Source organism: Fringilla coelebs, assembly GCF_963513975.1.
Source record: "Fringilla coelebs genome assembly, chromosome: 2".
NCBI lineage: Eukaryota > Metazoa > Chordata > Aves > Passeriformes > Fringillidae > Fringilla > Fringilla coelebs.
This window is the reverse complement of record NC_140029.1, coordinates 67663148-67678837: the sequence shown is the minus strand read 5'-3', so window position 1 is coordinate 67678837 and position 15690 is coordinate 67663148. Positions and strand designations below refer to the sequence as shown.

Here is a 15690-nt window from a genome sequence, read left to right as displayed (position 1 = left end):
GGGATAGAAATGAGAAATATTAAATGTGGTATGAAGTTTTTTAGATTAATTTACTTAGGAATATCTTTATTAAACTACTCCACTAAAGGAGAGTTTTGTGATGTGATTTTTTCTGCATAACTGAATTTCTAAAATAGCTATCTTTGCTCCTGCACTTTCTTCTGATACCAAAGTAAAAATCTGCAGCAAAGATAAGATCATAAGTAGATGATTTTAAAAATATAAATAAAATCAAAGCAAAACAAACAAAAATTTCACCAAAAAATGAAAAGGCAAAAAACCCCCAACAACCGCCTACCTGGAAGTTAGTCTCATACTTTAGAGCTAGAGCAGAGCAGAGAGGGAGAAATAGATGCTTTTATTTTGGAGCAAGCATCAATATATGATTACCACAGTTAATATGTCACTCTACTTGCTTTCTCAATCTGCAGCTAACTGCTGCTGAAACACTGTTGTCTAAAGTCAATAAAATAGTGCATCAAGCAGGACCATAAGTGGGATAATTCGATAAATGTAATTTTCTCTTTTAGAAGGAAAACTCAGTACTGCTTTGGCTAAGTTCTTATATATAAGAACAGTGTTTCCAACTAAATGTGCATATAGTAGTTTAAAACGCTGTTTAGAGGCTGAAATATACATGTAATTGAAATACTGATAAAAAACTGCAAAGTGGGCATGAAAAATTCTTACCCAGTCTGGAAAATCTGTCCAATCTGAAGTTTTCTCTATGCCACAACACTGACATTTTGTTCAAATACACTGATGCAATGCTATTCCTATAGCTACATCCCTCTGCAAAAACCTAGTATTTCAATGCGTCCTTAAGAATTAATGTGCAATTTATCCTTTTACTCAAGATTGCTGCTGGATGGCAACCCCTCCTCCCTCAGGACATGGCACAGTTATTCTAGTCCTTTGCTTTTACTGCTCGTAAAACTGGGAGATATTGTCAGCATTGCAAAAGCAGAAATAATAGAAAGTGAACAAAAAAACCCAAAACTTTTGAAATATTGACAGGATGCCCTTGTGTTCCCTATCAATGCTAACAGAGCAGGCAAACTGCTTCCAAGTGTGGTGAGGTGATGTGATAATGGTGCCATATGGTAGCAAAACCTGTGAACTTCTCAAAAAGGACCCACACTCCACTATCTCAGTTTTACCATGAGATTAACTGCAGCCTTTGCTACTCAACTCTCACTCTTCTTTGGAGCTGATGTTGAGAGTTAGTATCACACACATTATCATACACGTCTTCTGTACGTTTTACATTGGTTAAAAAACCCGTGAATCCCATGAAATCCTCTCTTTGGCTGCTGATTTTGCAAGATTTTCCATACAATGAAACTGTTTTTCCCAGTTTTCAGCATATAGAACATGGCTCTGAAACTTGAGTCGAATAACTGAAATCAAGAAAAGCAGCAGGCAAAGAAGGTGTGGGTTTGGCCTAAGAAGGTCTGAACAATCTCTGACGGCTCTGAAGAGCAGGTCCCAATAAAGCCACACTGTCTGTTCTTGTCTAATTCTAAAGAGTTATGTACATTTAGTACACATGATCTGGAATTCTTTGAGATCTATCTGGGTATGGTATAGCACAGCATCATTTATATCTAGTTACTGCTCACAGTGAAATGACACATAGGAATTTCTATATTCAGATATGCCTCCAATTTAACTTTAAAGCTTAAATCAATTCAAACCTGATTTACAACGATTTGGGTTGTCTCAGTAAGAGATAGGAATTAAACAAAATCTTTATAAACCAGGTTTCAATTGATTTAAGATTGTCCACGTTTAACTAAAACAATTTAGCATTGTTTATTCCATGGAACTAAGGCACATTTTAAACAGATGAGACCTTGGGTTTTAGAAAATTTTTAACTAAGAGGATATAAATAATACAATATTTTGATATGTGTACTTAAAGCTGAAAAAAAAGGGAAGTTTGAAACAGATTGAGATTGTTCATACAAAGTTATCAGTACATACCTTTTGTTCCAGAGACTCTTTATAGTTTTTCATCAACCATGTGGCACAAATCAATGTAAAGTTCGCTTTGATAAATTGCATATGGTATGGAGAATTTTTAAATAATTATAGTCTGAATATTTTTATTATATAATCTTAGTATTCCATATGTTGCAATTGCAGTTGGTCAGATTTCATTATATTAAGTAACATTTTAATAAAATATGAAAATCTGATTCCATGTTATTATGGTCTTAGGATTATGACTTATAAGTTTGCATCACAATTTTTAACAAAAGCAGTATTGAAACTGTCTTACAGTATGAGTTAGTGAAAGACATTGTTCTTGTTTTAGCATTTATGCATTAAAATATTTTACATGTTTCTGTTTCAGTTTTAGCTCCTTTTCTTCCCAGACTGTTCACTTCAAGAGGCAAGTCACATCTCTGTTAGAACTAATGATTGAGATAGCCCAGTCAATTTTAACAGTTTCCTAATATATTGTGAATCTCTGGGTAATACAATCAAATTCACCGTAGTGACTTGATATTACTAACTCTTTTCCGTTTATATTTTCTAATGCTGCAGTAGGGCTCTTAAATACTTACGTTTTCCCTTAAGATCCTAAAAATTTAAATTTGCTAATAGTTTGTCTCCTGCTTAGTAGGTGATTGTTTCAAAATGAAAAATATGTGGTCAAAATGAAAAATATGTGGGTGTGTTCTAACATTATAAGCTTGCATTTTTACAGGGGCATAAGGTAGTAGATCTAGTAGATATGCAGTTTTCTTTTAACAAAGTTTGTTGTTTGGGTTGGGTTGCTGGGTTGCTTATTTTAGAGCACTGATCTTGCATTAAAATAGGTCATTAAAAAAATAAATGTTGATCTACTCAGGTTTTATGAATTCTATATTTTAGGAAGATGTTCTCTTCTCTTTGTTCTAAAGGTGCTTTTCACTTGCTGAGACTTGTTTGTGTGCATTTGAGAGCAGAATTTAGCCTTGACATTTTAGAAAGATACATGTTCTTAACTGGAGCACATTTCATCTATTTTGTCATAGAGCTGTTGACAGCAGCAAACATACCCCAGCCAAGCAAGGGATCCTTGATGGAATCTTTTGCTACTCTCTAAAAGAGTATTTTCTAGAAAGAAAGAAAGGAAATAAAAATAGGAGGATATGATGCTTTGAGTTATTTTAGGAAGACAAAGGGCTTTGGCAGGCATCTGGTTACTTGCGTGGGCTCAATCAACTCAGAAGCTGACTTCCTCATCAGCCACGGTGAATTACAGCCTCACAACACTCTTGCAAGAATAAATACATTCTATTTGCTCCATTATATGGGCAGATTGAGCAACTCATCCAAATAAACACAAGGAAAGCCACTAACTGCCTTTGACGAGTTTTAGTCTTACTGTATCATAACCTTCAGAACAGAATTTTCCCTTCTTCTTGGACATCTGCCTCCCCCCTAGTACAAATGGGCCAAGAATTTTGATACAGATGCAGCATCCCAGCACTGCCATAACTTTTAGTGCCTTTGAACTTCAGAGTAGAAATATTTCTAGAAAGGAGCATTATTAGTGATAAACAAGAGCTGATCTTCCATCTGAGCCAGCAGGAGTAGCGAGTCCACCCTGGCCTGAGGACTAAATGTGAAAAGCCTTCTCTCCAGACTTCTTGGGAGTGTGCTGAGTGTCCTGACTTACTGCCCTGTGCTAAGGAACACACTAGGTCAGGGGGATTTGACATCTTGTATTATTATTAATGAGATATAAGACCTTTCACTTCCAGGTCATCTGTTTGAAGTCCAGACAAACATTATCAACATCTGTTTTGTGGCCTATGCAATATAAGCCTTTTGTCTCTTTTCAGACAAACTAACAGAGATCATCATAATTTTGACCAATTTCCAAATGAAAACATTTTAGATTATGTCATTAGAGGGAATTGGAATAGTGCCAAAAGTTGTACTACATAAAGGTACAACTAAAGTTGTATAGCAGTACAAAAAGAAAAATTAAAAAATATAAATTATTTAGCCCATGGGGAAATTGTCTTTTCCAGGTTTTAACAAACAGATAATTTACATTTCTGAAATTACGTTGAAGTCTCGCCTAGGACCAGATGCAGCAATAAAACCACTCACACATCAAGGAACTGCACCTAAAGCCACAAAAAAACTTGCAAAATAAGTGTTTTTTATGGAAAACATACATTTTGACTCATCTTCAGATGTATAATACACGTTTAAAATTTATACACATACATTCTGAGTTACAGTAACACTTCATTTGGCCAGAGTCTGACAAGGAATTTTCTTTACAAGAGCTGAGCAGTGGAGACAATCTCTGGTAAGCAAAGCTGTTTGAAACTTTTTCTAACTTATTCCTAAGGAGTAAAGGAGGAACATATTTTCTTGAGTTTTCTTCTGTTGCCATTCTCAAAATTTTAATAATATATGTAGTATTATTTCTATTGTTTTTGTGAGCAGACTAAACAGGTAGCCAAATAGTAGATTTTCTTATGGAAAAAAAAAAAAAAAAACCACAACATAAACTTGAGCCTCTACTGAGATGGCAGATTTTCAAATTATTAGATTTTTCAGGCATGTAAAAATAATGTATTTGAGGCCAACCAGAGACATTTTTGTTGCATTATCTGCTGTTAGAGTAACGGATTGAAAGAAAAGACCAAGTAGCATTGCTATTGTCTCCAGCAGTGACCACAGCCTACTCAGGACATCTAGGGGTAGAGGAAAGGAATCATCTTCATCCTTCTCCCTCCTGGAGAACAAAGCACAACAGTGGTTCCAAGGGTGATCTCATCTTCCCTCTCCAACTCTTCTCTTCCTGCCCTGGTGTGTCCTCTCCCGTGGCACTGGGAGAGTCCATCACATTCTCTCCTTCTCCTGCAGCAGTTGCCATTACAGACCACCAGTGGCTCTGATGGTCTGGAGTGGCCCAGAGGGCAGAAAGCAACAACCGTAAGGGAAACGCAGCCAGGACTGTAGCAAGAACACAGTGGTGCTTCCTAATAATTCTCTCTCAGCCTCTAACAACTTGTACTTCTGATACTTCAAGAGCCAGAGGTAGTCATTATTAACTTGCTTGCTTTCTTCTTTCTCTCTTTCCTTCCCATTTTATCTCTCTTCTCTCTCTGGTACTCTCAATTTCTTTCTTTTTCTCTCTGTCTGGAGGTGGCTAAGGTACCTTAAGCTTTGCCATACTTTATGCTTTTTTTCTCTAAGAAAGCATGTATATATATACGAATACACAAATAAGTCAGTTAAGTAACAAATATAAAAGTTTCAATAGAGTATACAAAAAAGTCTTAATATTTCTCCTAGTTTTTCAAGCTTCCCAATGGAAACTCTTCACTGAATTCAGCATGCACTACTAAGTAGATTTTTTTTTCCTTTCAAACTTCATTATTATTGCAAATTAGCATTCAAGATAGGAATTTCATTGGGGCAGCAGCTTTTCTGGGAAAGTGACAGGAATGTGGAAGAAGAGTGATCCCGTTTCCCATTCTCTGATAGATACGTAACCACACAACCCTTTTACTTCCAAACATGGAAATATAATTCAGCCAGATTTTCGTAGTTTCTGTTTTTTACGTATTCAGATTTTGATCCTCAAGTCTAAGTTTAAAAAAGAAAAACATATTTGTATGAGTTTAATTTGAAGTATAGATTTGGGCATAAACTGAAAACAATTATGCTTTTGATATGTAGTTGGCTTTCACACTGAAAAAGAAAAAGCCCCACAGTTTCTATAGCATTCTATTTTTAGACAGCTCAGTGTTTATTCTAATCATTTTTTCCATATTACTATCCAAAATATCTTAATATTTTATAAGGTGGTTGTCAGTCACATATGATAGTGCTCCTAAGCACAGCTTTGAAGAACTCTTCTCTTTGTACCTTAGTACAGCAACTCTGTCTGAGCATCTTCAGCTTTTAAAATGACAACCAGATTTACTGCTTTCCAAGCTTTAAAATTAAATCAGTTCAAACTTTGTTGGAGTGTATTTATGAGTGGCTCTGAGAGTGCTTCATGTTTTGTTACTGTCCACTGATAACAGTCTATTTAACTTGTTTTTCTATACATTGCAAAACTCTTTTTTTGAAATTTCTAAGGCTGCAAAATTAGACTACAGTGGAGCCTATGACTTCACAGGTCTGTAGCTTCTCCTTTTTCCTGATGTGTCACACCCTGGATGGAACTAGATAATTCATCAAAGGTCAAGCTGATGAGCTACCTGATATATAAGAGACTGCAGAAAGACAGGCCTAGACATAAGGAAACTCTATCATTTTGCATCTTATTTCATTTTCACTGTGCAATTTGTTCCCATGCAAAAATCCATTTATTCTTCATAGGAACATGTTGGACTGACCCACCATAGATTAGTTGAAGGAAGGTATTCAGAACTGTATTGACAGTATCTATGTTTAAACTAAGCACTTTCACTGGCCTTTGGACAGGACTTTTTTTGCCTTTCTTTTTTTCCTCTGAAGCCAATTAGATCAGTCAAAAAGACATTTTGGTTAGTCTTGGTTTAATGAACCAGAAATTGTACCAGAGGTGGCCTCATCCCTTGCTTTTATCTTGGCTTTCTAAAGAAACAAGGTTTATGTAAGCACCCTCAGTTAGTCTCTATCTTTGTAATTTCTTAACCTGGAAGCCATTTTGAACAAACTTTTTAACAAGAGCAAAGACTTGAGAAGCAATAAAATTCCAGCAATGGAATCAGGTCATTAAGGAAAAAGGCTGAATGACACATCACTTCTTTCAAAAGGTACCAGAGGATATTTGTGGAAGAGTCTTCTGAATTACCCTAACTGTGGGAATGAAATACATGCAACCAACTAGCAGACTCAGTTGCACTAGAATTGGCCCTGGTGTGGTTTAGAGATACTCATATTTTCAGAAAATGTTGAAGTTAACGACTGCCGCACCTCAAGTGATTTTTCCAAAGATATCTGTCAAGTTATATGCTGATCCAACAACCTAAGTCTTCATTCCCACACAGATATAGGAGTTACTATCTATATAAGTGAACTTTAAAATATCATGAGCTAACGTAATATTTTTGTTCACTCTGGTCTCAAGAAATACAGGACTTAGAGTTTATCTGAAGAGCTTTTCTGTAATGGAGACTGGAAGGAATGAAAGCTGAAGGGCTTATTTCCTTAAATTTCTAATCAATTGAGCCCTATGGGCATGACAAGGTACACAAACTGGACTGTATAAGATACCTGTCAAGTCTGGTTTGCTCAGACTGGCATCTGGGATTAGATCCCTTGTGTTCCTGACTCGTTAGCTTGAGTTCCTTTTCAGCGGCATACCATTATAGCCGGCTCTCTCTCTGCTTCCTCCTTTCTTCTTTAAATTAACATTAAACATGTTATTCTTTTGAACATTAAATATGCTTTTCTAAGGTGTATTTTTTTCTGTTACTTTTTGATTAAATAGCTAGCTATAGTGACTCTCCCAGAGAGAAAAATTGTTACTTATGTGTGTGTTTAGCATCACTTAATGTTTTCTAGGTTGAAAAAGTATCTTAAGTTTTACCTGAGAATGAGGAGGGAGCTAGTGCAGGTCCTACTGCATCAGTGTAGAACACTCACATCTGGATGCACTGCTTAACAATCAAGTTCTTAAGTTTCTAAACCATCTTAATTTACTCAGTCCTTCCAAGGTATAGCTTCAGGCAGAGCACACTGTATGAATCTACTTTTGAAGTGGCAAATGCGTGCATTGCAGTAGTGAGGTCCCTATCCCAAATATTTACATTTCTGGCCAGGTGTAAATCATTAGGGGGAGTCTTGACTTATTAATACCTGATCATCTGGCAGGTTGGCACTTGGACACGTCCTGGAAAAACTCTAAAGCCACGTAAGCCATTCAGAACATCAGCACATTCAGAAGTTCTCATGAGTGCCACAGAGTAAATCTGACTTTACCTGCAAAAGGGAGCAAATGTTGTGTTTCTGAGTAACTTTGGGCTGTTAGACACACAGCTGATTGTTCCATGGAACCTTCAGTAAGACTGACTTTTGTTTTGTGTTGAGTTTGTCTTTGCATATTCTCTAACTGTTCCATTAAGTGGTGGCTTCCTGTCGCACTTGAAACAATATAAAGAAATAGTTATTCCTAGGAATATTGGGAGGCATGTTTTTCCTCAGGAAGAAGTACTAGTTTATATTTTTCTTTTAATGAGTCCAGGAAGGTATAGAATTGAAATAATAATAATAATTTACCCGTGAAGATGCATATGTCACTTAACTCAAATATATAGGTGAGTATGGATATGTTTGAGATAAAATTACTTTTTTTCTTCTTAAGCAACACTATATTTAACAGTTTTCACCATCTCATCAAAACTATGTAATTCTTTCTTACTTATTTTATTCACAGTTATAATATGCAAGATTGTTTTTATTTACATTTTCTTTTTAATCAAACACATTTGCTTGCTGTTATGGCAACCACTTAAGAGAATTGAATTGCTGTAATTGTTTAGTCATTGTTGTTGAAAAAGACCATTTAAGTTGATCTTTGATGTTTCTAGTAGTGTTACATGCTTTATGGAGGAAAGGGGGGGAAAGTGGGGAAAATCTTGAATATCAGGGCCTATCCACACTGGCTATGACCTTTAAACAAACAAAAAAAAGTCAATCCCTCTCTCACAATATGAAACATATGATTGTGCAGGAGTAAAAAGCCAACAAAATAAGCTTGGATACCTCTGAAAACAGGGGAAATGAATTTGGGATATTATTCAGTGGAAGAGAAAACAAAGACTATAGTCATATTTAGACTTAGATTCTGGTTTTTGCATTTAAAAAGTTGTGTGAATTATCTTTAATGAAACTCTTGCAAGTGATGTGTAAAGGGAGCTGTATATGTACATTCTTATAAAGGCCTTGGCTTGAGTGAAGTTACTGCCTTCAAGTATTTGCTATAGTGGAGAACAAATTGGGGACAGCCATCCTCATGTAAGTTCAATATATTTACCACAGAAATCTTTTTAAAGGGTAGTTTGAATCAAATTTATGATGACAATGGGAACAAAAATAGACTAAATACTGTGAATTGTTTAGGAATCTTACCTTGTTTACTTGTTATTTACTTGGCACTGCATGTGTTATATTAGATGTTAAATGTTTGAAATATTTTTCAGACTAAAGAGCTTTTCCCAAAGGATTCTGGTACCTGTACCTCTTTCTACTTCCATGCTATGTGACTTTCATTTCAAGAAACTGAATTTTTTGTGCGCTCATGCATGTGTTACATCTGGTTTTTTTAAGTATAAGGATTTTTATACATTTCAAATGCAACTCAGTGCCAGATACACCTGGCTTTACAGTAGACTGCTGAGGAAATTTCAGTTGCCATATTTCAAGTATCTTGTGAGTGATTTTTAGTTATTATTCTTATTATCTAAAATTCTTGTTTAAGTGTCATATCAAATTACAAAATGTAATTTATACAAACTATTTTACATAGTAAAAGTATTGGTTTCAGTTAATCTATGCTGAATATTTGTATATGTATAAAGATCTATATGTTTTTCCTTTTAAACCAGTATCAGTTAAAAATTAAATATGCCAACATCCACCTGGTTTTTTTCAGAGCAATTACCAGTAGGTTGTAAAATTAAATTGGTTGAGCTGATTGGATATGTTTTCAAAGTACTTGTCCCAGCTAATACTTTTTTGTTTATGGGTAATCACCAAAATTTAATTTTAAAAGTTGGACTTCTAGGCCTGTGGCAGCTAAATGTCTTTTTTCATAATTCAGCATACAAAAGCATATACCTTAGGAGTAATTGTGCCAAATCTTCTTAGCAGATATACCTCCAGTGTAATTTTCAAGCTCTTGAATGTAATACATGTTTAGCTCTTACAGCAAAAAAAATGACAGTTTATGAAAATGAAAATATTTGAAAAAAGTTCAAAATACCACTCTTTAGCAACTATCCTTAAAAGGTGTAATTTTGCTGATATTCCATTAGCAGATAACAAACTTTTAAATGTAATAGAACTTTTCACTTGGCTTGATTTGCTTTATTTGAGCTTGAAAATACAAGAGCTAAGTTACAAGAGCAGGGAATGAAGTCTCTGTTTAACAAAAATGACGCAGGGGAGCAGGGAAGTTACATTCTGCTTTTATTCACTGGGACCTTGTAATTTCACAATTATTTACTTTTGGAAAGAAAATATTATTTTAAAAGGTAGATGTGTGGTAGAGTTTATTTTAGAAATGTAAATCACATGGGCTGACCACAGGGATCAGGCAACAGGGAAAAATCACCATTTAAACAGATTGCTAGACCTGTGTGTCTGAAATGATTTCTGGACTCGTTTTAAGGTCAGAACTTCTCTGGTAGGTCGCTGCCTTTCTGTTGCGGTCGCCCCGATAGCTTCGGAGAGGTGTGGAAGAGGCAGCGAAACGATCCTTAAAGAGAGATGCTTTTGCTTAGAGTCCCAAGAGCCGACAAGCACCCTAGACACGGGTCCCCTCCACAAACTCCAGTTTGTTGGGCGTAGCGAGGCAGCCACAGGTTGGCTTTTCCCCCGGAGCGGGAAGGGAAGCGCCCCCGGTGCCGCCCGCGGTTCCTGCGCTGCGCGGGGAGCGCCCGGCAGCATCCCCGGTGCCGCTGCTGCGGCTGCCTCTCCCCCGGGCAGCACGGCCCAGGCCCCGGCCTTCTCCGGGGCCGCAGCCGCGCTGGAAATGAATATTTACATCCCCTGGAAAAGCGCAGCTCGCCACCGCCGAGGGGCCGGGCGGAGGCTGGAGCCGAAGCTCGTTATCCTTCCCGAATGCGAATGAGCCCGTCCCGCGGCTCTTGGCTCAGGTGTGCTCAGCTTTTGTTTCATTAGATTATCAATTGGGTTTGGAAAGGAGATCCAGAGCTTCCCGATAGCTCGGTGCCATATGGAAAATCTGCGCTATTTTGATTATGCTCTATGTAAACATTTTAATATCGGATCCTTAAAATCCAGAGACTATCCCAAAGGGGATTAAAACATAATCCTCTCTCTCTATAGCTGTAGTGGATTAATTTCGTATTCTCTCAGTGGCTGGCTTGCTCCCTGAAGGCTACAACAAAAAGACTCAGTGCTCCTTAAACATGCTATGGAATTGCAAGTTGTAATTGGAGATTTCCAAAGGACAAGTGTAAAAATGAAACACTGCTAATACCGATTTTATTTTTTTCATTTTGTGCTTTAAGAAAAGAAAGTCTGTAAAGATATTTTTAAACTTAGTTTGAACATCCCCTCTCCTGAAATCCCATAATGTGACTGGTGGTTATTTTGCTTTATGTTTTTTGGAGTTTTTTTTCCTTTGATTTTGTGGGTTTTTTTTTTTGTTTTGTTTCGTTTTTTGGGTGTTTGCTTGTTTTTAGTTTTTTCCCCTAAACAAAAAAACACAGGAAAACCTTTTCTTATCTGGAAAGTACGATAATGCTTATTCCTTGTCGCATTGTGATATCTCTGACATGTTTACCTTGCAACAAATCTAGGGTGTCATTTTAGTAGAATGCAGGGCAGATGCCAAGGTACCAGTCTGGGAGGGAACTCGGAGGCTTTTCTCGGGAGGAGTAGAAAGCCAGAAATCCCCGATTTCCCCTGCTTTCAGGAACGGGCTAAGAAGTGACTGTTCCCTTTCCCTCCACGTTCACCCCTGCTTTTGCAGCTCTGCCCCCTGCTCCAGTCCGCGAGGGCACATCACCCGCTAACCGGGGCGCACCATTGTCTCCGCCTGAATGGCAGATTATAGGGTTTGGCCTTTTGGCCATTAAATAGCGGTGGCTTTATTTTTATTTTAGCCACACAACACCAGGGAAAAAGAGGTAATTGGATTAAATTGATGTTCTTCCTTCTGGGATTCAGCAAAGCCCACAAACGCCTCCTTAAAGTGATAGAATATCGGGTCGTTTCCAGGACGCGTCTTTCCAAGGCGCTTTTCTCCCCGCACAAAGGCCCGGGCGCCCATCACCCTGCGCCGGGCCAAGTGTGCCCGAGAAGGGACAGAGGAGGGGTAGGGCGCTCTGCTTGAGAGGGCAAGTGCTTCTGCAGGGCAGGGAACCGCCGGCTGCCCAGACCCCCCTTCTGTAAACACAAAGGAAGGGGGCCTGGGGAATAGAAACCCAAATCCACTTGTAATCGTACAAGAGAATCGGGCGTAATTACTTGAGCAACCTAGATGAAGATTGATGAGGCTTTAAAGCGGCGTTTCGGATCGATCACCCTGCCCTTTGGAGCCTCCAGCCGGGCTTCCCCGGCTCGGATCGGCTCCTTTCCCACCGCCAAGGGAGGGAGAGAAGATGGAGGCTAGACTGGGAGAGCAGCAAGGCAAGCCCGGCGCATGTGATTCCGATCAGCTGACTGGGGTCAAGAGGCTACCTCGGTTTATTAGGAGATGGAAAACAATAAAATGAAAGAAAATAGAGTTTGTATCAATATTATCCCGTCCGCCACGCTGGGCTGCTGAAAGCTGTCACTGAAACTGTGCGTTTTAGCTTCCCCTTGTACGCACAGCAATCCCTGCCTTCCTCTTTATTTATTTTGCAGCGTAAATGACAAAATATTGAGCAATAAGGGCTCAAATTGGGTGTTACAGTAAAGTAAAGCATTAACAACATGACAGTTAGATGCGCCGATACAGGAGTAATTTGGGCTAAGTGAGTAATTTGAAGTGCTGCCTGCGAGAGCTGGTAGTGAAGTGTGCGGGCAGTGCTGCGGGAGGAGGAGAGGGCTCATCCGAGGCGGTGGCCCCGGTGCGAGCCGCAGCCCCGGGCTCGGCTCGGCCGCGCCAGCGCCCGCACGGCGCTGCTGGAGGGGCGAGCGGCCGGGGAAGGAAGGCAGCGGGAGGCTCACGACTCTTTGCCCTCCGAGCAGGGGTCCCCCTCTTTGCAAGGGAGATTTTTTAGCTGCGTATAACAAGCACACCCTGTTTAGTACCTCCTGAGACGGTCAGTGGGCCAGTTTCTAAAAGGTGCGTCAGTCAGGTGATGTACCCAGCTTCTCAATACTGGAGTTTTATTATTTTTGTGTCAGATACGTGTTTATACACATATGTGGCTCTGTGTGTTTATGTATATTTACAAATTATCCCACAGGCTTTCGTGGTTAAATCTAGAATTTATTTAATACATAGTAATTTCTTCGAAGCAAGTAAGCTTCCTAAACACGGCCGCTGTCAGCTTTAACAGAAGATGGCATTGAAATTGAAGATAAGATGGAGGAAAAGCGATCATCTTGTCTTTTGGATTAAAGAAGGGTTGTTTTGATTTTTGTTTTCCTGAGTTAAAATCTAACAATTTGTGTGGAGAAGGCTGCCTTTTACAATAGGTTTTCCCCATCCCATCTTTTCAATGCCCGTGAAAACGTCTCGTTAAGGAATATATTTGAGCGAAGTATTGTTATAGTAATTTTAAAAGGATAAGCTGCAACGAGTTGAAACAAAAATTATCGTTCCGTAAATGTATTTAAAGATACTGGCCTTTATGTGCATGGGGTATTTGAAATAGGTGCCAAAAAAAAAAAATAAAAGGGGAAAAAAACCCAAACAACTAAACAAAACCCCCTGGTATTTGGCGTTACTTGTCCGAGTCGAGGTCTGGATCCAGACTTAGAAATAATGCCCCCAGGCCTCGCAGGGTCAGTGTGGCGGGCAGGGGCTGCGGGCTGCCTTGCCCTGCGCCCCCGGCCCGGCCCGGCCGCCGCGGGGACCCTGAGCTGCCAGATCGAAGCGGTGTGGAACGAGCCGCCGCTATCGCACATAAACAGTGATAGCGTTAACGAGGAGCAAAAGGGCATGAAAAGAGAGGGGACCTTCTTCTAAGAGGCAGCTATTTTTCACCCTAACCCCTCTGAATTTCGCTGCTGTGATTTATCTCGCAACCCCGGAGCTCACAAACTCGCTTGTGCTCCGGCCGCGGAGTTCAAAGCGCTGGCCGCGGTCAGGAGGGGGAATGAACACGGCGTTTACAAACTGGGTTTACGAGGGGGCTCGCAGGGCGCTGGCTCGGCGGAGGGAAGGGCCACCGGGGATGGGCCGGCCGGGCGCCTCCAACCTGACGCCGCTGCCCTTGCCTTGCAGGCCCCGTGGTCCTCAGCACGCCGGCACAGCTCATCGCCCCCGTGGTGGTGGCCAAGGGGACGCTCTCCATCACCACCACAGAGATCTACTTCGAGGTGGATGAGGATGACTCGGCCTTCAAGAAGATCGACCCCAAGGTGAGTGCGGCGTGCGGGCGGGCGGCGCGGTCCCGGTCCCCGTCCCCGGTCCCGGCACACGTGCGCCGGGGCCGCCCCCGCATTCCAAACTCCGCTCCTGTCTGCCGCCTTTCGCTGCATTAAAAAAAAAAAAAAAAAAAAAAAAAAAAAAAAGCGCAATGTATTAATGATGGTAAATCCTCTATTACGGCAGCGTACGCGTTTTCCAGCAGCCTTTCTCGCGGTGCCTTTGTATGAACGTTAAGCCAATTGCTCTGAAATCCCTGGAGGGAGCAGCAGTCCTAGCCCGCAGCCTTCCCGCGACACAGGGGAGGGTTTTACGCCTTCCGAGGTTATCGGAGAATCCCGCTATTTCAAAAACGTTAGTGTCCACCTAAGAAAATACGGCGCATTTTGTAAACACTTTGTAACTGCTGAAATGAAAGTTAATGCTTGTTTTCTGGGGGAGAAAAGAAAATGGGGGAGGGGGGAATAGACGTGTACCGAAGACTTGGTTCCTGGGAAAGCTCTGTTTTTTTCTGAAGTCACTTATTACTACCAATTCCCCAGCGCCGCCCCACTTCCCCCTCCCTTCCCTGAAAACCTCCAGCCCAGCCGCAACAGAGCAGGGAGGGGTGCGTGACTTGAGCGGAAACCTTTGCGTGGCTTTCTCCCCGCGGGAACGGCGCGGGGGATGCCACGCGGGGGAGGAGGGGGCAGACAGAAGGGACGTGTCTAACAGGGCGCTCCTCTCGTCTGCATGTCTTTTTATTCTTATCGCTCTTGCTTTATTTCTTTGCTATTGCTCTGGAAAATGTTGGAAGAGAGGAAATAGGAGAGGTACTTTTACAAAGACCTTGGGGTTTGGGATTTTTTAATGCAGAAATATGATAAAAAATTTTCCAAGAAAACCCCTCGTCTGAATACGTTTGCAGTGAAGTGATTTCTCTTTGGTGAATAATTTGTCAAACTCGGGACTTTCTTCACAGTGCCGGGGTAAAAAGTTTCTGTCAGAATCTCTGGGTATAACAGTTTCGTTAAAGTGCACCCACTGGAAATAGTTGCTAGTGGGTGTCACGCAGGAGATCGGCCTCTTTCATCACTTGTTGACTATTAGGATCCTAATCAAAATCCCCGTTGTTAATTTGCGTTTTGATTTAAAAGCCATTTTAAAGAAATGCATCCTGAGAGGGACCGGGCAGTGCGATACAGACGGGCGGCTTTGGATTGCGTGCAGTTTTGTAAGCACGCACATGTTATTCCCTCTGAATGCCCTGGGAGCTGAGGGGCTTGATTTCTGGGAGTGGAACTGGCAATCTTATCACATTCGTAACGGATTTGTAGGTCAAAAGTAATATTGTTGTTCACTTTATTGGTGCTGGCTCTCACCTATAAATTTTATTTTCTGCTTTATTAGTACCTGCACCAAATTGCTAGTTTTATCAGGATCACTGCTTACTCAAAACACTCCTTCACAGATACGTTGTGTTT

At 40.3% G+C, this 15690-nt stretch overlaps 1 protein-coding gene across 1 annotated transcript in view; it reads left to right on the top strand.

Moving 5' to 3' along the window:
• Window positions 1–15690, top strand: part of NBEA (neurobeachin) — a gene marked incomplete at its 5' end in the record, with an annotated part of 454102 nt that overhangs the window by 292072 nt on the left and 146340 nt on the right. Inside the window, 2 exons of the mRNA XM_084201080.1 lie at window positions 2360–2398; window positions 14084–14220. Of these exons, the coding sequence (XP_084057206.1) occupies window positions 2360–2398; window positions 14084–14220 (176 nt within the window). The remainder of the gene's footprint in view (window positions 1–2359; window positions 2399–14083; window positions 14221–15690) is intronic.